This window comes from Schistocerca gregaria, chromosome 1 (genome assembly GCF_023897955.1).
Source record: "Schistocerca gregaria isolate iqSchGreg1 chromosome 1, iqSchGreg1.2, whole genome shotgun sequence".
NCBI lineage: Eukaryota > Metazoa > Arthropoda > Insecta > Orthoptera > Acrididae > Schistocerca > Schistocerca gregaria.
Window position 1 is genome coordinate 833502916 of NC_064920.1, and position 24304 is coordinate 833527219.

Consider the following 24304-nt stretch of genomic DNA (forward strand, 5'->3'; position numbering starts at 1 on the left):
CTTCCTTTTCCTACTACCTAATTCCAATCCCCCATGATTATTAAATTTTTGTCTCCGTTAACTATCTGAATAATTTCTTTTATCTCATCATACATTTCCTCAACCTCCTACTCATCTACATAAATAAGTTTGTGCTACTGTGGTGGGCGTGGGCGTCATGTTTATCTTGGCTTCAATAATGTGTTTGCTATTGTTTGCTATGCTATTCATAGTAGCTTATCCACGTTCCTATTAATTTATTCAGTATTAAACCTACTTCTGCATTACAGCTATTTGATTTTGTATTTGTAGCCCAGAATTCACCTGACAAGAAATTCTGTTCCTCCTGCCACCAGACTTCACTAATTCCCACTATATCTTATTTTTACTTATCCATTTTCCTTTTTAAATTTTCTAAATTACCTTCTCGATTAAGGAATCTGACAGTCCACACTCCAATCCATAGAATGCCAGTTTTGTTTTTCCAGGTACCGACATCCTCCTGAGTAGTCCCCATCTGGAGATCCAAATGGGGGACTGTTTTACCTCTGGAATATTTTACCCAAGAGGATGCCATCATCATTTAACCATACAATAGAACTGAAAGTCCTCTGGAAGAATTGCGGTTGTAGTTTCCCCTTGCTTTCAGCTGTTTGCAGTACCGGCACAGCAAGGCCACTTTGGTTGATGTTGCAAGGCCAAATCAGTCTGAAAAGGCTACTACCCCTCTTCAGGAACCACTCATTTGTCTGACCTCTCAACAGGTACCCCTCCATTGTGGTTGCACGAACATTACGGCTATCTGTATCGCTGAGGCAGGTAAGTCTGCCACCAATGGCTAGGCTCACAGTTCATGGAGGAGTTTGTAAGGTATATTCTTCTAAACTTTTCTTCTGAATTGTTTGCGAACAGTAACACTTGGGAACTTATACCAGCAATGTCCAGATAATAGGAAAACAAGGCCAAGGACCATCTTCTTCTTGTCCTTTGTGTGGAGTAGGATATACACATATAATCAAGAGTATCTGCTCCACCTTCGGTTGTGTTGTAATCCAAATTTACAACAGACTTTCCTGTAGTGCTGTCTGTTTCATCAGTTTGTGGAAACTCAGGATACAGACAGCTGTAAAATATTGAATACACAATTAGTACATAGAGTAAAAAAAAATTATAGAAGATGATTACATGAGATGTCTCTACACGAACAGAGCACAGTACTTACTAAATAGTCAAACAGTCTCATTCTTGCTGGTAAGTTATGTTGTTGTTATGGCTGGTCGCCAACACAGAGCCACCACCCGGCAGTGCTGAGCACAGGGGAGGAAATGAAGAAGTGGCACCAAGGTCAATGAGCCAACGTGGTGGTCAGTCAGCATCGGGCAATATCTATGGCAAGTTTGCCAGACCACCCGCATCACGACTGGTCTGGAAGGGGTATTGTTGTGTTGTACTTGTGTCAGGGAGAGGCGTTGTAGTTGTCAGTGAATTGTGCAATGACAGTGGTCACACTGACATCGTGTGTGTTACATTACTCCGATGTGCCCCAAATGTGGCACTGTACAGCATCATCAACCTGTGGTATGTGTGCTGTTATCAAATGTGGAACCGGGTGAACATAGTCAGTGGAGTCAGTGATGTTGTGTGAAGATTGGTAGAGGACAGTGATTGAGCTGCATTCTGGTGAGTCATGCAGAAGTGATATGGCAACAGTGTGCTTCCCAACTGGATAGGCAGGTCCAAACATGCCAGTGGCAGAGGAGCCATGTGGCAAGGTGAAACGTGGTGTATTCTCATGTGTGTTTTGTTGTATGCCCAGGATCAGTGAAGTACAGATGCTGGTTGGAGTGAGGAATGGGTATGGTCGGATGTCAGTTAGGCAGGACTGGGTTCACGCATGCACTACCACACTCATCATTATGATGGTTGTGTGTCAAGACTATGAGTTGCTTGCATGCCGCAGTGAGGACAATGGATGCATTGTGCGAGCAATGCAATCTCCGCATGAAGTGCTCCTGGTGATGCACATCAGTCAGCATAGTGCTGGTGAAGAACTCATCAGCTGAGAAGGCACAGTGCTTGAGTATGTCAATGGATGTACGATTGTCTTTCTGCTGTTTGTCCAGAATGGTCAATGTACCAGTTAGGGCAGAGGTGCAAAGTCAAAAGGTCCTGGGATGCAGTGGTCCGTGTTGAAGTACAGGAGTGGTGTGTGATCTATAAACAAAGGGATGTGGAATTGTCATAAAAAATTCCATCTCTAGGTTTTGTTTTGTTATGTCCTTACAAGAGAATGACTATGTGAGGCAGTGAGACAATGACACTTGCAGAGTCTGGGTAATGGGTCCATGAGCTGTGATCGATGATCAGACACATTTGTGTGGTTGCAATGCTGTGGGTTTGATCATTGTCAATGAGCCGTCAAACAGTGCAAAGCTGGTGTCTTTTGGAAAATGGTTTGTTGTAAATGGAGCTGCTGGAGATGGAAGTCCCACAGAACACTTCTTAGAACCTGAGTCGGTGAAAAGATCATGTACACGTGCACTGTCAGATATGAGACATCCAGTAGATTTCATTGTCATTGGAGTGAGATGAAGATTCACTGCCATGCAACTCATAGAGGCCACCAGCTTAGTCTTTTCGAATGGATGAACTTGTGAGCACTAGGTGGGCAGCAATCACAATCACATTTAGTGTGTATGAACTGTTACCATGTGGGACTCAGGATACAGGGGTGGGGGGAGAATATCAAATACATGATCCAAACAAAGCATAACACACTTTTTATTAGAAACTATTAGATGAGATATCACACATAAACACAGTACAGTGCGTACTAAACAGTCAGAATGAGTCCAGACAGTCACTCTCACTGGTCAGCAATGCTGTTGTGCTCAACAGCTGCCACAAGTTTCATGCACTGGTGACTGTTTCTTTTTGTTGCCATAAAACAAGAGAAAAAAATGGCTCTGAGCACTATGGGACTTAACTTCTGAGGTCATCAGTCCCCTATAACTTAGAACTACTTAAACCTAACTAACCTAAGGACATCACACACATCCATGCCTGAGGCAGGATTCAAACCTGCAACTGTAGTGGTCGCGCGGTTCCAGACTGTAGCGTCTAGAACCGCTCGGCCACCCCGGCCGGCTAAAACAAGATGGAAGTCAGTCATCTGGTATTTGAAAAGGCAGTTTCTGTTTCTCGCAACTTGTGAGAGTAAAAAGTTATGTATTTAGCTGCTTCTTTGTTTTCTTAGTAGAACATTTCTTAAATTTTGTGTGTGTTTTTTCTCTGTTTAAGAAGTTTGTGCTCACGTTTTTGTAACTATGAAGGATTCTCAGGCAGTCTGTAGTGCAGTTTTCATTTCCGCTTAACAGCTCATAAGGCATCAGCCTCCACTGGTGACAGGTCAGGAGTTTAGCGAGTTGCATATCCAGGTTTCTCTCTGTGTTTTTTAGGTCAAGATTTGGTTAGGGATGGGTAGGATGTGTGTACGTTGCGTGAAAATGCAGGAGGAGCTGGCCGCTGTTTGTGAACAGCTGCATGTGCTTTTTGCTACAGTCAGTCATCTTCAGGCTGCTGCCTTGGAGTGCAGCAGCAGTGGAGAATCTGGCATGTTGCATGAGACACCTCAGGTGCCACTTGTTTCACCAATGTGCTCCGCTGCTGAGTTACCTCCCAGTGTGCCCGACACGGTGTCCCTCTCTCACAGGCAGATTGCTTGCTAGTAACGTATTGGCATCACTTGAAGCAGAGGGCCAGTGCCTCAGCCACTCAGCCTGTGAGTCTACAGGTGGCTGCGCACTCCGCAGGGTCCGAGCACGCACATGGGGAGTAGGAGTTGACTAGTTACTGGGAGCTCCAATGTCAGGCACTTTATGGAGCGTCTTGGGCAGATAGCATTCACGGCCGGAAAGAACACCTATGTGCATTTGGTATATCTGCTAGGTGGCCTCATCCAGGTGTGGTGGAGGCCTTGCCTGCAGCCATCGAGCATACACACTGTAGTTGTCTGCAAGTAGTGGCTTACACTGGCACCAATGACACCTGTTGCTTGGGTTCTGTGGCCATCCTCAGTTCATACAGGCTGCTGGTCTCATTCAGGGGTGTAAGCAGAGATTGCAGTTTGCAGCACTGTTCCCAGAATTGATCACAGCCCTTCGGTTTGGAGCCATGTGACGGGTCTCGACCACAGGCTTCATCGACTTTATGACTGTCTTAGCTGCAGATTTTTGGATCTGCTTTATCAGGTGGCGAATTGTAGGACTCCCCTTGATATGTCAGAGGTGCACTGCATAAAGGAAGCAGCTACTAGTTTAGCAGAGTACTTGTGGAGTGCAAAGGGGGTTTTTAGGCTAGGTAGTAGGTTGACAACTTGCAGATAGCTTTTCTTCAATTGTAAAATTTTATCAGTAAGTTATCAAAGTAATCATAACAAAGTTCCCAAATTTACTGCCCTCCAGGAAACTTCCCACTCCTAAATTATTCTCAGGATCAAGAGCTGGCTGAAACCTTAAGAAGAAATTTCTGGAATATTTAGTGGTACATGGTAAATATATTGAGAAGACAGATTAGATGCCAGAGGAATGGGTGTTTATTGCAGTGACAGATATATTATCTATAATGAGGTGGTATTTGAGTGTGACAGTGAAGTTATCTGGTAGTTTACAGTAGGTGTAGTTGTAATGAAGTTAATTGTTGGATGTTTTTACTGGTCACCTGAGTCTGCTGTGGCAGCTGTAGAATTATTTACAGAAGGTCTACTGTCAGCAGAGAGGAAATACCCAAATCATGCAATATTATTGGAGGCAACTTTAACCTACTGAGTATAGACTGGGACATCTATGGATTCATTGGAGGGGAGGATATACAGTCTTGTGAAGTTCTATTCAATACATTTTCCAAAAGCTATACTGAGCAGCTAGTTCGACAGCCCACATGCAATAGAAATATTTTAGACCTTGTAGCTTACAAACAGGCACGAACTGATCAACAACATCAGTATAGAGACGGGTATTAGTGACCATACTGTCATCATATTGCCCTTGGTCACTAAAGTTAATAAATCAATCAGGAAGACTAGGATAGTATTTCTGGTAGAAAGAGCAGATAGACAGTTGTTAGCATTCCACATAGACAATGAACTGACACCATTTAGTTCCAGTACTATGGGTATAGAGGAGCTATAGGTGAAGTTTAAATGGATTCTAAATCATACTCTGTCAGAAAGTACACCCAGAAAGTGAAATAAGGATGGAAAAGACCCACCATGGTTTCACAACGAAATTTGGAAATTCTAAGGAAGTAAATACTAATGTACTCTTGGTTCAAAAGAAAATGTTGGATAGGCAAAAGTTAACAGAAATTTGAGCATCCATAAAAAAAATCAATGTGCAAAGTTTATAACAACTACCACCATCATAACTTAGCAATAGATCTTGCCAAGAACCTGAAAAAAATTATGGTCCTACATAAAATCACTACAAAGGGAACATTCCCTTGTGTCAATAAATGGTCTTGATGAAAGTTGGCAGATGTGAAAATGATGCAAAATACAGCAATACTTTTTTTTCTTTTTTCACTGTTGAGGAGTAAAATACATTCTGAAAGGCAATTTGGTATTTTAGATTTGAATGGAAAATCTTCGAAACGATGATACATAATAAAAGTTCTTCATATTAAGTTGATATGTAATTAATGTTGTTGAAAACTGTATAATCAACTTTTGTAATAATTTGAAATTTTACAATATACCTCATCACCATTAATTAACTTTGAAAAATGAAAACTTTTGTTACAACATAAGTTAAAGAAGCTTTGAAGCCACATACATTATACATTTAATAAAACTGGTTCCTAAAATACAATTTTTGGAAAACAAGCTGCACATAATGTGCTGTCAGAGTATCTTCAACAAGACTAATTAAAATATCTAAACACTAATTACCATTCTAATCACTTATTTCACTTACATCTGTTTTGTTTTAAATTGTTATTTTACATTTTACATTCATGGTCTTTTTTTGTTTTTTAGTTCACTGTTCCATGTATGTGTATTTTGTGAACTGAAAATAATAATTGAAATTATTATTATAATTGTGGAACAATAATTATTGTGAAATAAAATAATAACAATAATGATAATCTGTAAGGAAATCCTTAAAAAATTAAGTTTTTTTTATTACACGAAGCACATTAAATGAATGAAATTTCTTCATGCAACATTCATGGAAGAGAAGACAATATAAAACAAAATACAGCAGGGTTTGTATTGGACATATTTTAGTACATAGGTACGCTTTGGCAAAGGGAATTGATTGTGTACTAGTGATTGCACCTTGATTGCATTGTTTCACAAATGAAGACTGACAACAATCATTCAACAGAACTATATTTGAAAAACTTCTCACAAAGTTCTTCCAACATCAAAAACTGTATACATTCCATGGCTGTGCCTGCATCATCAATCCCTTTGGGATCACTAGATGTTTCTTGTCCTTGGGTATGATGCTCAAAATGGATTTTTTCACACTGACTATCTGCTTTTCATATTTTTACAAGGAAGTTACAGTGAGTTTGGAGTGAGAACTCAAGAATTTCAGATGTCCTTGTGACAGCATTGAAGCCTGGTAAACAAATGTCTGAACAGTTAAAAATATGCTTGAAAGACATTTTCTTTCCTAATGAGGGAAAAATATCTGTATTATTCTTAGATTCTTGAGGTGGTCACTGTGAAAGAACCATTTAGAGCATTGTACCTGAGGACAAGGAGTTTGTTCATCTGGTGACCATGAAGGGCTCAATGGCACAGGCACAGTGGTGGGATGTATACACCTTTCAGTATTGGAAGAAATTTTTGGGAACTTTCAGATCTGATTCTGCTGAATGATTATGATGTCAGTCTCCACTTGACAAACAATGTAATCAAGCTGCAGTCATTAGTACATAATTATTCTCTTAACCAAGGCTTACCAATTTACTGAAATATGCATGATACAAATCAGGATGTTCAGAGGTTCACCTGTGACAATTTGGTATCCTGCTTAATTTTGTTTTATATTGTCTATAGCACTGTATATATTACATGAAGAAATTTCATTTATTTTATGTGCATGGTTTTTAAAAAATGTAAGTTTTAACCATTTCTTTACAGATTATCATTTCCTATCATAATACTGACAAGGGAACCTCCCCATTGCACCCCGCTCAGATTTAGTCATAAGTTGGCACAGTGGATAGGCCTTGAAAAACTGAACACAGATCAATTGAGAAAATAGGAAGAAGTTGTGTGGAACTATGAAAAAATAAGCAAAATATACAAACTGAGTAGTCCATGCACATCATAGGCAACATCAAGGATAATGTAAGTTCAGGAGCGCCGTGGTCAGGTGGTTAGCGTGAGCAGCTGCAGAAGGAGAGGCCCTTGGTTCAAGTCTTCCCTCGAGTGAAAAGTTTAATTTTTTATTTTCAGACAATTATTAGCTGTCCGTCCCTCCGTCTGATGCGAGGTAACTGCGCCGTAGGATGGGGACGCTACACCTAAACAAACATTGAAACTGTTGTATTCATTTGTTGCAGTTTATATGACAAACTCTTATGTTTTCATCACTTTTTTGGGAGTGATTATCACATCCACAAGAAAACCTAAATCGGGCAAGGTAGAAGAATCTTTTTACCCATTCACCAAGTGTACAAGTTAGGTTAGTCGACAACATATTCCTGTCATGTGACGCACATGCCATCACCAGTGTCGTGTAGAATATATCAGATGTTTTCCTGTGGAGGAATCGGTTGACCTATGACCTTGCAATCAAATGTTTTCAGTTCCCATTCGAGAGGCACGTGCTTTCGTCTACTAATCACACGGTTTTGCGGTGCGGTCGCAAAACACAGACACTAAACTTATTACAGTGAACAGAGATGTCAATGAACGAACAGACGGATCATAACTTTGCAAAAATAAAGAAAGTAAACTTTTCACTCGAGGGAAGACTTGAATCAAGGACCTCTCGTTCCGCAGCTGCTCATGCTAACCACAGGACCACTGCGCTCATGAGCCCACATTATCTTTGATGTTGCAAATCTTGCACATGGACTACTCAGTTTGTATATTTTGCTTATTTTTTTCATAGTTACACACAACTTCTTCCTGTTTTCTCCATTGATCTGTGTCCAGTTTTTCAAGGCCTAGCCACTGTTCCAACTTACAACTAAATCTGAGGGGGTGCAATGGGGAGGTTCCCTTGTGAGCTACTTATTATTTTCAATTAAAGAAACATATGTATGTGAAAAAGTAAACAAAAAGACAAGACAAAAAAACTATGAATATATAACATAAAACAACAATTTAAAATATAAAACAAATATATGAGTAAAATAAATAATTAGAATAGTAATGAATGTTAAGATATTTTGATGTGTTGGAAATACTCTGACAGCACATTGTGTACAGCTTATTTCTGAAAAATGGTATTTCAGAAACCAGCTTTATTACACAGGGTTGTTCTTTAATTTAGGTCATAACAAAAGTTTTCATTTTTCTAAGTTAATTAGCGGTGGTGGGGTATTTGGCAAAATTTCAAATTATTACAAAAGTTGATTAAACAGTTTTCAAGAACATTAATTAGACATCAACTTTTATATGAAAATCCTATTTTATGTATCATCATTTTGAAGATAATCTAAAATGCCAAATTAGCTATTTGTGTGTGTTTCACCCCTTAAGAATGAAACTGGGTATAAACAACAAAACACATATTGCACTATTTTGTCCCCTCTATACACTCACCAAGTTTCATCAAGATCATTTATTGACATGGGGATGTTCCCTTGTAATTGGATCTAAAGCTTCCATCCAGTCACACACATGACCAGCCTGGTGCGGCGGTAGAAGACAGAAAAAGTAAAACTGAAGTTTTAATTTTCACATTTAAGAAATTGTTCATGCTGGGAAAAAAAGAAATGAAATGATTGTGTGGCATTGTTGGTCAGAAGGCCCCATCCAGGGAAGTTTGGCCACTGGATTGCAAGTCTTATTGCAGATGACAACGCAACACCCAGTCCGAGTTGGCCGGGAACTGAACCTGGGCCTGCTACATGTTACCACATAGCTAAGCAGGTGGACACTCACACAGGAGATCGTAGAAGCAAGTCATCTTTTGACCATTACACAAACTCCTGTTTGGAGGACATAGTAACAAGCATCCCTGTAGAGATACAAATGAAACTTTAAAAAAATCACTAGAGCCTTATGGAATCCCAACTCAGTTTTACAAAGAGTCTCTACAACAATGGGCACTTACTTAGCTTGCATTTATCATGAATCTCTTGCCCAGCAAAAAGTCCCAAGGAACTGGAAAAAAGTGCAGGTGGCTCCTGTACATAAGAATGGTAAAAGAATGGAGCCAAAAAATTACAGAACCCTTGAACATATTCTCAGTTAGAATATAATAAATTTCCTTGATAAGGAAAAGCTTCTGCCCACAAGAAAGCATTGCTTGTGTGAAACTAAGCTTACCCTTTCACACATGAGATCCTGTGAATCATGGATGATGGGCAACAGGCAGGTTCCATATTCCTACATTTCTGTTCAACATTTGACACGGTGCCACACTATTGACCTTAACGCAGGTGCAAGCATAAGGAATAGGTTCCCATGTATGTGAGTAACTCTAAGACTTCTGAAGTAGCAAAACCCATTATTTGTCCTCAATGGAGAGTGTTATTCAGAGACAAGGGTATCATCAGTAGTGCCCTAGGGAAGCAGTATAGGATCACTGTTATTTTCTATATTGATAAATGATCTGGAGAACAGGGTAAGCAGCAGTCTGTGGCTGTTTGCCGATGATGTTGTGATGTGAAGGAAGGTATTGTCATTGAGTGACTGTAGGAGGACACAAAATGACTTAGACAAAATTTGTGCTTCATGTGATGAATGGCAGCTATCTAAAAAGAGAAAAATGTAAGTTCATGCAGATTAATAGGACAAACAAACCTATATTGTTTGAGTATGCCATTATAAGTGTTCTGCTTGACACAGCGGCAGCGATTAAATAATTAGAAGTGGCATTACAAAGCAATAAAACATGAAATTAGCATGTAAGGATTCAAGTAGGGAAGGCAAATGGTCGACTTCAGTTGACTGGAAGAATTTTAGGAAACTGTTCATTTGTAAAGAAGAACACATATAGGACACAACTGTGATCCATTGTTGAGGACTGTTTGAGTGTTTAGGATCCACACTGGGTTGGATTGAGTAAGGCACCGAAGCAAGTCAGAGATGGGCAGCTAGATTTGTTACTGGCAGGTTCAAACAACATGTAAGTTTTATGGAGGCATTTTGGCAACTCAAAATGGGAATCACAAGAGGGAAGGTGATGTTCTTTTGAGCACTATTGAGAAAATGTAGAGAACTGGCATTTGAGGTTGACTGCAGAGCAGTTCTACTGTCACCAACACACATTTCATGTAAGGCCAATGAAGATAAAATTACAACGATTACGGCTCATTCAGAAGCATATAGATAGTCATTTTTCCCGCATTCTGTTTGCCAGTAGAAGAGGAAAGTAAATGATTAGTAGTGGTACAGGGTACACTCCACTATGCAGTATATAGTGATTTGCAGAGTATATATGTAGGTGTAGCCCATTTTCTAGAAGATTCTGTGCTAAAGGATATGTACTTTATTATTTGTCTGTAGTTAGATTTCTATGAGTGCCTTTGATTGGTTTACAAACAATATGCAAGATGTGGTTCAGTGTTCTGTCTGTCATAGTATGCTTCAAAATTACATGTGTAACATGTCTTGCTGCCACACCATGTGTACATCTTTAAACTGTACTTGGCACTTGGCAGATAGTGTGCACATGCCTTACAAAAATAACATTATTGACGATATCATGGGGGACAAAAAGATTTTTTTTTGGTGGGTGGGTGGGGGGTGGGGGGTGGGGGGGAGAAAAATGTAACAACTGGAAAGCATCCACCTGCTTTGTTACAAGCAGTCTGTGGCACGAGAGTTGCCATGAAGTGTCTGTTACAAGCAGTCTGTGGCACGAGAGTTGCCATGAAGTGTCTGGGCCAGGTAAGTCTGTGTAGGCACTGGACAAAGTTCCAGTCTACTGCAGCAAGGTTGGAACTGATGTTCACTTGTAATGAATTTGGGGAAGGGGGGATTGCACAGTCAATTACAGTGGTCTAAAGGCTTACACATCCTGAACTTGTAGGGGAGAGTGTCTCACTGAGTGCTTATGCAAGAGTGGCATAGTGGCTCAGGTAGATGTCAGGTTGCGACAACGGTCGGTGATGGAGTTCTTCCTCAAGACCGGCAATGACTCTGCCACATCGATTCATAGGAAGTTCCTCCCTGTTTATGGGAAGGACCCAGTGGATCACAGCAGTATCCAGCAGAGGTTTAAAGAAGATGGTTTCTCTCTACTGGACAATCCACGAATCGGTACGCAATCGATGCCAGTGAGTGATGTGAATAAGGAGACCATTGATCAAATCATCCAAAATGACAGATGTGTGATGACACAACAGATTGCTGAAATTACTCATTTGTCATTGGGTAGTGTGGTATCACTGGTACAGTAACTATGGTACAGAAAAATCTGTGTATGTTGGATGTCTAGATTATTGACAAGAGAAATGAAAACGATGAGGAAGAATGTGCGCAAGAGTCTCACGAGGACCTTTACTTAAGAGTGGAAGCAGTGTTTTGAAGGCATCATTACCCAGGATGAAACATGGTTGTTTTTGTCGGAATCTGACAGCAAAACACAATCCATGGAGTCGTGTCATCCAGGTTCCCCTCAGAAGAAGAAACCAAGACTTTCACAAACAACAAGCCAAAAGGTAATGGCTTCCTTCTTCTGGGATCAGTATGGTGTCATTTTCATTGACTTTTTGGAACCAGGCTCCACAATTAAATGGGACTATTATTGTTTGTCACTGGACAAGCTGCGGCGTGCCATCCAGACCCACAGACTGCAGCTTCAGGGTCAGCTCATCAGACTACACCATGACAATGCCAAACCCCATACAGCCCTTATGATGCAGAAGAAATTTAGGAAAATGGGTTGGAAAATGGTTCCTCATCCTCCCTTCACTCCAGACTTGTCTCCTCTTATTTTTACCTCCTTAATCATCTGAAGACCCACCTGTGCGGTAAAACATTTGATAGTGAGAAATAACTTACGTGTCAAACAATGGTATAAAAGTCAATCCCCAGAATTTTACCAAAGTGCATTTACATCATGGAAAGAACGTTGGGCCATATACGTCACACCTGATGGAGGCTACACTGAGCAGGCTCAATGTATAGCTACATGTTTCAAGTACGTTCACAAAAAGTTTCATTCTTGTCCTGCAAAAAATAAAAAAAAATAGAGACGACTCTGCAAAACGTTTTGAACATGCTTTGTAGAATAATTGACTTTGTTGATGGAGCCACAATCTCACCTCTGCTTACACCACTTCTACATTTACATCTACATACATACTCCGCAGTCCACCATACGGTGCGTGGCGGAGGGTACCTCATACCACAACTATCATCTTCTCTCCCTGTTACACTCCCAAACAGAATGAGGGAAAAATGACTGCCTCTATTCCTCTGCACGAGCCCTAATCTCTCTTATCTTATCTTTGTGGTGTTTCCGTGAAATATAAGTTGGTGACAGTAAATTTGTACTGCAGTCATCCTCAAATGCTGGTACTCTGAATTTCCTCAGTTGCGATTCACGAAAAGAATGCCTCCTTTCCTCCAGAGACTCCCACCCGAGTTCCTGAAGCATTTCCGTAACACTCGCGTGATGATCAAACCTACCAGTAACAAATCTAGCAGCCTGCCTCTGAATTGCTTCTATGTCCTTCCTCAATCCGACCTGATAGGGATCCCAAACGCTCGAGCAGTACTTAGGAATAGGTCGTATTAGTGTTTTATAAGTGGTCTCCTTTACAGGTGAACCACATCTTCCCAAAATTCTACCAATGAACCGAAGACGACTATCCGCCTTCCCCACAACTGCCATTACATACTTGTCCCACTTCATAACGTTCTGCAATGTTATGCTCAAATATTTAATCGACGTGACTGTGTCAAGCGCTACACTACTAATGGAGTATTCAAACATTACGGGATTCTTTTTCCTACTCATCAGCATTAATTTATATTTATCTATATGTAGAGTCAGCTGCCATTCGTTACATCAATCACAAATCCTGTCCAAGTCATCTTGTATCCTACTACAGTCACTCAACGACGACATCTTCCTGTACACCACAGCCTCATCAGCAAACAGCCGCACAATGCTATCCACTCTATCCCAAAGATCATTTATGTAGATAGAAAACAACAGCAGACCTACCACACTTCCCTGGGACACTCCAGATAATACCCTCACCTCCAATGAACACTCACCATCGAGGACTACGTACTGAGTTCTATTACTTAAGAAGTCTTCGAGCAACTTGCATATTTGGGAACCAATCCCATATGCTCGTACCTTAGTTAGGAATCTGCAGTGGGGCACCGAGTCAAACGCTTTCCTGAAGTCAAGGAATAAAGCATCCATCTGATACCCTTCATCCATGGTTCGCAAGATATCACGTGAAAAAAGGGCGAGTTGTGTTTCGCAGGAGCAATGCTTTCTAGAGCCGTGCTGATGCGTGGACAGCAACTTCTCTGTCTCAAGGAAATTCATTATATTCGAACTGAGAATATGTTCAAGAATCCTGTAATAAACCGATGTTAAGGATATTGGTCTGTAATTTTGAGGATCTGTCCTTCTACCCTTCTTATATACAGGTGTCACCAGCACTTTTTCCAGTTGCTCGGGACTTTAGGTTGGGCAAGAGATTTGTGATAAATGCACTCTCTGTAAAACTGAATTGGAATCCCATCATGACCTGGCGATTTATTTATTTTCAACCCATTCAGCTGCTTCATAACCCCAGGGATGTCTATCACTATGTCCTCCATACGGAAAAGGTATGTATGACACTCAAATGGCAGTATGTTTGTACAATCCTCCTGCGTAAAAGATTTCTCAAATGCTAAATTTAAAATTTCAGCTTTGGTTTTCCTGTCTTCCGTTGCCAGGCCAGACTGATCAGTGAGTGACTGGATGGAAGCCATCGACCCAATAACCAATTTTAAGTAAGACCAGAATTTCCTTGGGTTTTCAGTAAGATCTTTTGCTAAGGTATTGACGGTGGTAGTGGTTGTATGCTTCGCGCATTGCTCTTTTTACAGCAGCATGAATCTCTACTAACTTTTGCCTGTGCTCATTCTCCCGATCTTTCTTGTACTGTGAGTGCAACTGTCTTTGCTTCCTGAGCATTCTCCGAATTGCACTGTTAAACCACGGTGGGTCTTTTCCATCCGTAACCCATTTTTTCGGCACATACTTGTCAAATGCAAAATTTACAATGTGTTTAAAATTTGCCCATAATTCTTCCAAGTCCATCATACCGGAAGTAAATGAAGTTGATTGATTTAACAACTGCTTATCTGCTCTTTCTAGTAAGAATATTCTCCTAGCCTTCTTGACCGACTTTTTAACTTTCGTAACCATAGTCGTAATGACAACATCATGATCATTAATCCCTGTCTCAACACTGACACCATCAATGAGGTCTGGTATGTTCATGGCTACCAGATCTAAAATATTTCCATTACGCGTTGGCTGTCGATTTAGCTGCTCAAGACAGTTTTCGGATAATGTGTTCAAAAGTAATTCACACGACGGCTTGTATGTACCACCTGTAATGAATCCATAGACATCCCAGTCTATACTAGGTAGGTTGAAGTCGCCTCCGACTAATATAGCATGATCCGGGTACTTCTGCGATACAGAGTGTAGATTCCCTTTGAATGATTCTAGAACTGTCACGATGGAACCTTGTAGCTGGTAATAACACCCAACAATTAACTTTATTTCTCCTAGCCCTGTTAAACGCTTCCAGATAAATTCACAATCACACTCTACTTAGACCTCAGTAGACACAATATTTTTGTCAACTGCATTGAAGACACTACCTCCTACGGTGTCTACCCTGCCTTTCTGATACACGTTCCAATCCTCACTAAATATTTCAGAATTTCCTATCTCAGGGTTCAGCCAGGTCTCAGCCCCAGGAATAATTTGCGCACCACACGCTTCCGGTTGGGCAGTCAATTCAGGAACTTTATTCCAAACACTCTGAAAATTTACTGCGAATGTCTTGGTAGCTGAAGTGTCTTTACACTGAACGCGTCCTGATTTTCCTGCCTGCATGTCGACTGGTGAGTGTTCATCAGGACACCTCGCACTACTGCCTAGCCTAAAAAACCACCATGTGCATGCCACAAGTACTCTGCTACCCGAGTAGCCACTTCCTTTGTGTAGTGCACCCCTGACCTATCTAGGGGCGTCCTACAATTCCCCATCCAATAGCGCAAGTCTAGAAATCTGCAGCCAAGACCATCACAGAGTCGACGAAGTCTATGGTTGAGACCCTCCACTCAGCTCCAAACCAAAGGACCCCAATCCAAATGCTACAAATAGAGAGCTCTGCTTGCACCCCACGCGCGAGGCCAGCGCACGTTGGAATTCTTTCCAGCCCTGTACGCTATTTCCCTAAGGGGCTCCATTACCTGCCTGACGTTTGAGCTCACAAACTAATGAACTTGTGGACAGTATGCCACGATGAATACAGGCATGCATCAATGCAAGAGGACGTGCTACTGGGTATCAGAGGTACCGCTGTGTACAGCAATCTTAGACCACCACCTCTGGAGGTCTCGCTGTATGTGGTACAACATACAATGTGTGGTTTTCATGAGCAATAAAAAGGGCGGAAATTTTTATGTTGATCTCTATTTAAATTTTTTGTGCAGGTTCCGGAATTCTTGGAACTGAGGTGATGCTAAACCTTTTTTGATTTGCGTAGTAAACTTGAGGAGGTTGTTCAATCATTTTAACTTCAAAGGGTAATACGGAAAACTGATATGAAATTACAAAAAACTAATCAACAGCACGGAAAGGGCAGTGCACCTGTTAAGGAAACTACGTGCAGGACAGTAGTGTGATCTATTATACTGTGTGGTTATAATTAAACTTTCCATATTTAACATGTTGTAAAACAGTAACTAATTACCGTAAGAGTACCAAACGTGGTAGCATTAATGTCCAGAGTATGAGGTGCATGATTTCCATGCATCAAAGCACCATCGTCCAGTTCCAACCATGGCCACCAGGTGCCATGACGAGTCACCGTGATTCATAGTCTCACACACCCGACCAGTTGCAGTGCACTTGTTGACGTGTCACCATGAGCTTGGACAAAAGGAACAGGGCATTGCTGGTGAAGCGCTATTATCAAAATAACAGTAATGCTGCAGCTGCACCTTAAGAATATTGTCACCTGAAAGGATTATGGAAGGATCTTCTTTCTCCACTTGCTGTGCAAAGCATAACGAAGAAGTTCGAATCAACTGGAGAACCGGGTGTCGCTCCGGGAAGAGGCCAATGACTGGTTGCACCACAGCTGGTTGGTGAAACTGCTGTTGCTGTGGCAGGCAATGATGCGCACAATTCCCAATAGTCAGGCAGCACCCGTGCTGTATCACGACAGTTGAACATCCCCTGGTCCACTACATGGAAAGTGCTTAGAACCATTCTCAAATGCTATCGGAACAAGATCCATATTGTACAGCAGCTTGCACCATAGGACGCACAACAATGTGTTGACTTCACTCTCCACTTGCTTGCTAGGATTGAAGTTGACGATGGCTGGCCCTGGACCATTCTATGAACAGATGAAGCTCATTTTTGCCTGGCAGATGAGGTGAACCTGCAGAATTGCCGAGTGTGGGGATCTCCACCTCCAGTCACTGTGCATGAAGGCCCTCTGTATGGTGAACATGTCACTGTACAGTGTGGCTTCATGGCTATGTTCATCACTGGCCCACTGTTTTTTGAACAGAATGGCACTCAAGGACCAAAGACATGCAGTGTGACTGGCCAGTGTTACTGCGATATGCTTTGCCAGCATGTCATCCCTGCCCTACAGGAGACAGATGCATTGAACTCAACAGTATAAATGGTATGATGTACCATAGAAGCACATTTAAAAGTCTTTCAATCAAATTGATTTTGCATTAATACTACCAAGTCTGGTACTTGTACAGTAATTAGTTTCCATGTTATAACATGTTAAATAAGGAAAGTTTAATTACAATCATCTGGACTGTATCCAGAATGAGATTTTCACACTGCAGCGGAGTGTGGGCCGATTTGAAACTTCCTGGTGGATTAAAACTGTGTGCCAGACTGAGACTCAAATTCGGGACATTTGCCTTTCGCGGGCAAGTGCTCTACCATCTGAGCTGGCCAAGCATGACTCACCCTCCTTCCTCACAGCTTTACTTCTGCCAATACTTCATCTCCTACCTTCCAGAATTTACAGAAGCTCTCCTGGGAACCTTGCAGAACTAACACTCCTGAAAGAAAGAATATTGTGGAGACATGGCTTAGCCACAGCCTGGGGGATGTTTCCAGAATGTGATTTTCACTCTACAGCAGAGTGTGCGCTGATGTGAAACTTCCTGGCAGATTAAAACTGTGTGCCGGAGTGAGACTCGAACTCGGAGAGCTTCTGTAAAGTTTGGAAGGTAGGAGACAAGGTACTGGCAGAAGTAAAGCTGTGAGGATGGTGTGTGAGTCGTGCTTGGGTAGCTCAGATGGTAGACCACTTGCCTGTGAAAGGCAAAGGTCCCGAGTTTGAGTCTCGGTCCGGCGCACAGTTTTAATCTGCCATGAAATTTCACATCTGGCAGGTATCTTTCCAGTGTATAGGTCTGCATCCAGCCAGTCTGACAAAAGATGAAGAAATTCAGAGGCATGTTGTTAGTATTACAGGAGGTCAATATGGCTCATATGAAACTATAACAGAGAGGCCCAAGAAAATGGAGAAATGAAACATTGTTCTCATAAAACTAGGGATGTCTATTGCTCATAACTATGAAATATGTACTCTCAGCCAACATTAAATGAATGGAGGGGCAACATAAATGGTTCCCAAGACAGGGCTAAAATATGTATCAGCTAGCCTAAAGCTACACTAGACAAAAACTTCAGAGCAGACTGACAGAATGCCTGAAAATGGTGTGCACTTGGACCTTATGAAGACTTGCTCCAGAATATTACTGAACTTTGTTAATTCATAACAATTTACAAATTTTATATGCCAATAAGTTCATCTTTTATTGGCTACTTATTTTGTCATTGTGTTTTGTCTGTATATTATTTCTCATGAGCAGGATCTATTAAAGTGTGCAGTACTAATTTATGCCTATGCGATGGGAATCCTTGGATTATGACCATCAGATTCATCTTGTATGTTAAAATATAATTATCAAAAGCATACAAAGTAGGATGCAGTTGCCAAGCCACTTTGTCACAAACTTCTTTCATCATATACAGGGTGGTCCATCTGAAGTTTCGGATGAGATTATCTCGTAAACTATACATTGGGTAAAAATAGTGGTTAAGACAAGTTCATAAGCTCAAAGAGGGACATCAAATGATACTACACATAATCCCCAGCCCCCGTCCCCTTGGGTGGGGTGGGGGCAACTTTTAAATCTTAAATGGAAAACCCCATTTTTATTGCAAATTCTGATTCTCCATAAAAGAAGTAATCAAGTTTTGTCTGAAACATTTTTTAAATCATTGACATATGGTGCTGAAACGGAGAAAAATTTAAATTGGGGAAGAACTCCAATTTATTAAGAAATATTCGAGAAGGACGCATCAAATCAATACAAAATGTGCACTATCCTTTCATTATGTCAAATTAAGCTTTTTTTTCTATTTTCTTTTTTCTTTTACTCACCCGACTGTGGCAGTACTGTGGCCAAACTGCGAACTATAGCTCAGTATTAAGGTTGGTGCAATGCGATCAGACGTCACTTCACTTTCAGATTGTGAACCGTAAACATCAACTGACGAAAGTAAATTATTCTTTAGTGAAACATGGCTCGCTACCCTCCTACACAGAGTGTTGATATAATAATAATTTCAGGTGAATGCAATACAATTATGCTGCAGCTGCGCAATTGTATGCAGATCGTTTCCCAAACAGACAACGTCCAAGCGAAAACATTATTTGAAATTGCACTCAATGAGCTCGAAATGGGTACACGCACCGTCCACCTCGCCATCATGAATACAACAAAAATGATGCTCGTACCCTTATTGTTCCCGCCTGTGTTCAACTGGATCCCGAAATGAGTAATCGTGCGATTCAGAGAGAAACTGGAATACAAAAATAAACTGTTTTGAAGATTTTTGAAGGCACATAAATATCACGCGTACCATATCACACTGACACAGGCATTATGCAAATACACGTGCATTTCTGCCAATGGGCCTTGGAAATGATAAGAGGTGACAATGATTTTTTTAGATACAGTATGTTCACCGATGAAGCAACATTCAAAAATAAGGGCAAATTAAATCGTCATGATTGTCATTATTGGTCCCCTGTCAATCCACACTGGTACAGACCCAGTGACAATCAACACAAATGGTCATTAATAGTCTGGCTTGGAATTTTAAATGGTTACTGAGTAGGACCGTATTTTTTTGACCGAAATGTTACTGGGGAATCTTATTTACAACTTCTCCACGATGGTTTGTTGGAGCTAATGGAAGACGTTGATATAGAAACTAGGCAACAAATGTGGTTCCAACAGGATCGAGCAGCTCCCCATTATTTTAAAAATGTGCAGAACATTTTAAATTTACGGTAGCCTGGTCGGTGCATAGGATGTGGCGGGCCAATTCAGTGGTCTCCACATTCACAGACCTATGTCTCCTGATTTTTTCTTGTGGAGTTATTTAAAAAATATTGTTTATGAAAGATAGCCCACAACCCGAAACGATATGGAGCAACACATTCGAAGAGCATACGCAGCCATATCACAGGATGTGCTGCTCAAAACTGTGGACAACTTTCGGAGACAATTGTCTTTATGCATTGAAGCAAATGGGGATAATTTTGAACAATTTCATTAATTAAGCCCCTCAAAATGTAAGAGAGAAGGGGACTCACACTAATGAAGCACCCCATGGGACCCTCATTCTACCACGTCCATGTTTCTAGGTAACACCAAAAGTAGGGTACAGTACATTTTGTACAGAAATAGCTTAATTTGGTGTAACGAAAGAATTGGTGCACACTTTTTTATTGATTTGATGCATTATTCTTGGATAATTCTAAATAAATCAGAGTTCTTCCTCAATTTTACTTTTTTCTCAATTTCAGCACCATCTTTCAATGGTTTAAAAAAATGTTTCAGACAAAACTTGATTACTTTTTTACGGAGAATCTGAGTCTGCAATAAAAAAAAATGGATGTTTCCATTTAAGATTTAAAAGTTTCCCCCCTCCCCACTCAAGGGGGAGGGGGCTGGAGGTCATGTGTAGTACCATTTGATGTCCCTCTTTGAGCTTATGAACTTGTCTTACCCACTATTTTTACTCAATTTATAGTTTTTGAGATAATCTTATCCAAAACTTCAGATGTACCATTCTGTAAATTGTGTAGGGATTGTGAGAATAACATAAGAGATGAAATGAGAATTCATTATGAAGTAGTACACACTTATTAATGCAAAAATGTGCGTGTATCCAGCATGAAGTGACAAATTTTTCATATATCTGAACGTTTAATGTACATAGGTTGCCCAGAAAGTAATGCACCACATTTTTTCTTCAACAATTCTTTATTGAATGTAATGAGACTTACATAATCTCCATCTCGTTGCATGGCCTTCCTCCAGCGCGAAACAAGGGCATGTATGCCCTGTCTGTACCAATCCTTGTTCTGGTGGCAGAGCCAGTGCATCACTGTGTCGATCACCTCCTCATTGTCCTCAAAATGTCTTCCAACTGCTGAGTTATAATGCATCTGTCCTCGCGAATGACATACATCAGCTAGCTGCAACATGTCAGGTGTGACAGCCGTGGACGGTGACTAACTGTACTTCTGTCAACAGCAGATGCTCCATAGACTTTGCACAAGTGTTTGTGAATATTCCACACAGTTCCTTTCTCTGCAGTGAGAAATTCAATCACGATGCATTGCTTGTGTTGCATATTACCTACAGATACCATTTTAAAACTGTCCTGCAGCTACACTGTCGGAAGTGATGGAAACTTGGCGCGCTCACTCAGGAGACTTCAAATAATACATACATAATGTTTTTGCATTCCTGGAATTGTTTTCAGCTGAGAAATAAAGTGTGGTGCATTACTTTCTGGGCAACCCTCATACGTGCATTGTCTACATTAATGGTTACCTGCTTGCCACTTGATAATGGACATACCTCAAATATCAGTTCCACTCTAGAATTAAATGAAATTTAAAAAAAATTAAATAAAAAATAAAATAAAAATTTCTTCCAGCTGTTCTATGGTTTCTCCTTCATGTTTTACAGTTGCTGCACCCAAAATGGACAAATTATTTTTAATGTAACAGATGGGATTAGGGAATGATAGACAATAAATTTTCCTCACTCCATACCTGGATGGAATATGACAAGGCTACCTTAAATAGTTCTGCCTGATATGCTGCATAAAGGCTCATGGAACTTAATTGTAGTTGTAAATGGCTCCCTCGTCACTCAGTGAGACAAGTAGCAACAGCAATCTTCAGTCCATAGAGCTGCACACAATAGAGATGCAAGCACCAACCTGATCCACCAGCCTCCACCAATGAGGGGTTAACATTCACAAAGCAGCCTGGCATGCTCTGAGCCCTCAGAACAGACAAAATATCTCATAGGCAGTGTATAACATATATATTTGTGTATGGGGAAATGTGTATCACACAGTTCCTCAGCAAAAAAATGCCAAAACAGTTCTTTGACAACTTGAAGGTATGGTAATAAGATTCTCTCACTTTTGCTGGTGCAATGGGTGAATGGGAATAAGTAAAAAACGAAGCTCACTGCTACAAGGTGAGGGTACCACACATGATCATAGTTCACATGGTACTTGGAATTTAACATGTTCAGAATTCACTTGGGACACTTTGAAACTAGATCAGTGTCACTGTAACTATTCAGGTGCTGGAGCTTTCTCGTTTTGACTGAGAATACATACCCAAAATATTCATTGCTCACCTGATTGAATCCATCTGTGCTGCTGCAGATTAGCATTGATTGTTATTATGAAAAGAAAATATTAAAGAAAGTAACTCTACCTCCTATTTCTGTCTCTGAGTTATACCACTGGTGAAAAACAGAGTTATCATGACTCAAGTCATATCAACAAAGTACTAACAGGGTGCCTTTATCAGTATGTTCCAGTATACCATACTAAATGTGAAAACACACCTCCTCTGTATGTTATCACTGTTGGATGAAGGTTATTTTTACATAATTTCTTACAAACTAAAACAGTAATGTGAAAACCAAACAATCTCATGCTCATGGTTCCTAGAAAAATAAATTTGAAAAGAAGTGCCAAATGATTATTTATTTGATAATAACTGTCCACACGTTTTTGAACATACCTCAGCTCCCACGATTCAATTCCAGTCTTTCATTTTCCAACATTCAGTGTGAACAATCTCCAAGGATTTTTGTTTATGGTGGAACTTTGCCTCAAACTGAGCCTGATGCCCTCAATTCCTACAAACAAAACTAATTCACCCTAGGAAAGGAATGACAGAAATGAAACTATTCATTATGTGAGGGCCAAGTTCCATTGCTACACAGTCCATTTTATTTATGTTTTCCAGTGACCTTAGGTCAGCCAATGTAACTGCCCAGGATTGCCCTTTCAGTAGTGATATTCCCTCAACTGAAAAACAAACAGACCATTTTGCCTTAATGCATTATAAGAAAGGGTAAGAAATGCCTCAGGAGTGCAACTGAAAAACTGTTCTATCTTCTGAAAACAATGTAGACAGTGCAAAGGAACACACAATACAATATTACACAAGTATTACACAAAACGGTTTTCACTGATACAAAGTTATGCTTCAACTGAGTATATTTTCTGTTTAGGTATTTAAAAGTACAAAAATAGTACAAATATCAACTACACAAATGTTAGCACCTATGGAATCAACTACATATTCTTATAAACAAAGGCCTACAACCTAATGTAACATTATAATAAGCCAATAATCATTTTTATTGTGGCATAACAATCCATATAATATTTGCATACTTTAAGTAGTCTGTTGTTACATACAGTGCTTACTCAGTCTAAAGATAAAAATAAATCCATGTACCATTATTTTTCAGTGTTAGAATTTTTTACTCAATATCACAGCTTTGAGAAGGAAGCAGGTGCCACACCTCCATACTTCTCTGTTACCTTTCTAACTATTGCATGAACTGTGTCATAATGTGGAAGTGTGTCATGACGAACTCGCTCTAACCAGGCAGTAAGTTTTGGACGCCCCTCACAAGGATTGTAGCCTGCCATTCCTGGAAACACAGTTATTAAAAAGTTACCACAAACTGTCCACATTGAATTAGAAAATGTATCTCTTCAGTGTGCTACTATTATAATTTGTACTAAATACAGCTTTAATGTCAACGAGTTGCATTACAAGTAATGTGTAACACAGAAATTAACCATGAGAGGCAGCACAGACCTTGGCACTTAAGAGATATAACAACTCTACACATCTTCCTCTCTTCTCCAAATGAAGTGATCATTTGTGAAACCTATACCTGTTGTTATTTTGCATTCTACTGGGTACAACCCTTTATATCTATTTCACTTTATTTGAAATTATTCACAAAAAAAGACACATCACAAAGAAATTATCCAAATCAGATGGAAATTGGTAGATGTGATGTACATGTACAGGCAAACAAATGATTACAATTTCAGAAAAAATTGATGATTTATTCAAGAGAGGGAGCAAGTCAATAACGTGTTCATAGACCTCTCGTCCTTATGCAAGCAGTTACTCAGTTTGATATTGATTGACAGAGTTGTTGGATGTCCTCCTGACATCTATTTTGCCGTATTCTGTCCAATTGGCACATTAGATTGTCATAATTCTGAGCTGTTTGGAAGGCCCTTCCCATAATGCTCCAAACATTCTCAATTGAGGAGAGATCTGGAAACATTGTTGGCCAACTTGGGGTTTGGGAATAACTAAGGCAAGAAGTTGAAAATCTCACCATGTGCAGGTGGGCATTATCTTGCTGAAATGTAAAACCAGGATGGTTTGGCATGAAGGGCAACAAAACAGATTGTAGAATATCATCAGTGTACCACTGTGCTGTGAGGGTGTTGCGGATGAT

General features: G+C 40.3%; 1 protein-coding gene across 3 annotated transcripts in view; it reads right to left on the bottom strand.

The window, feature by feature from the left end:
• Positions 1 to 23012: 23012 nt before the first annotated feature.
• The window catches only part of LOC126272173 (glutathione S-transferase theta-1-like), a 95545-nt gene continuing 94253 nt past the window's right edge, over positions 23013 to 24304 (bottom strand). For all 3 annotated transcript variants that reach the window (XM_049974819.1, XM_049974846.1, XM_049974828.1), the window contains one exon: positions 23013 to 23473. In XM_049974819.1, coding sequence (XP_049830776.1) covers positions 23310 to 23473 — 164 coding nt within the window. In that variant the 3' untranslated portion in view covers positions 23013 to 23309. The remainder of the gene's footprint in view (positions 23474 to 24304) is intronic.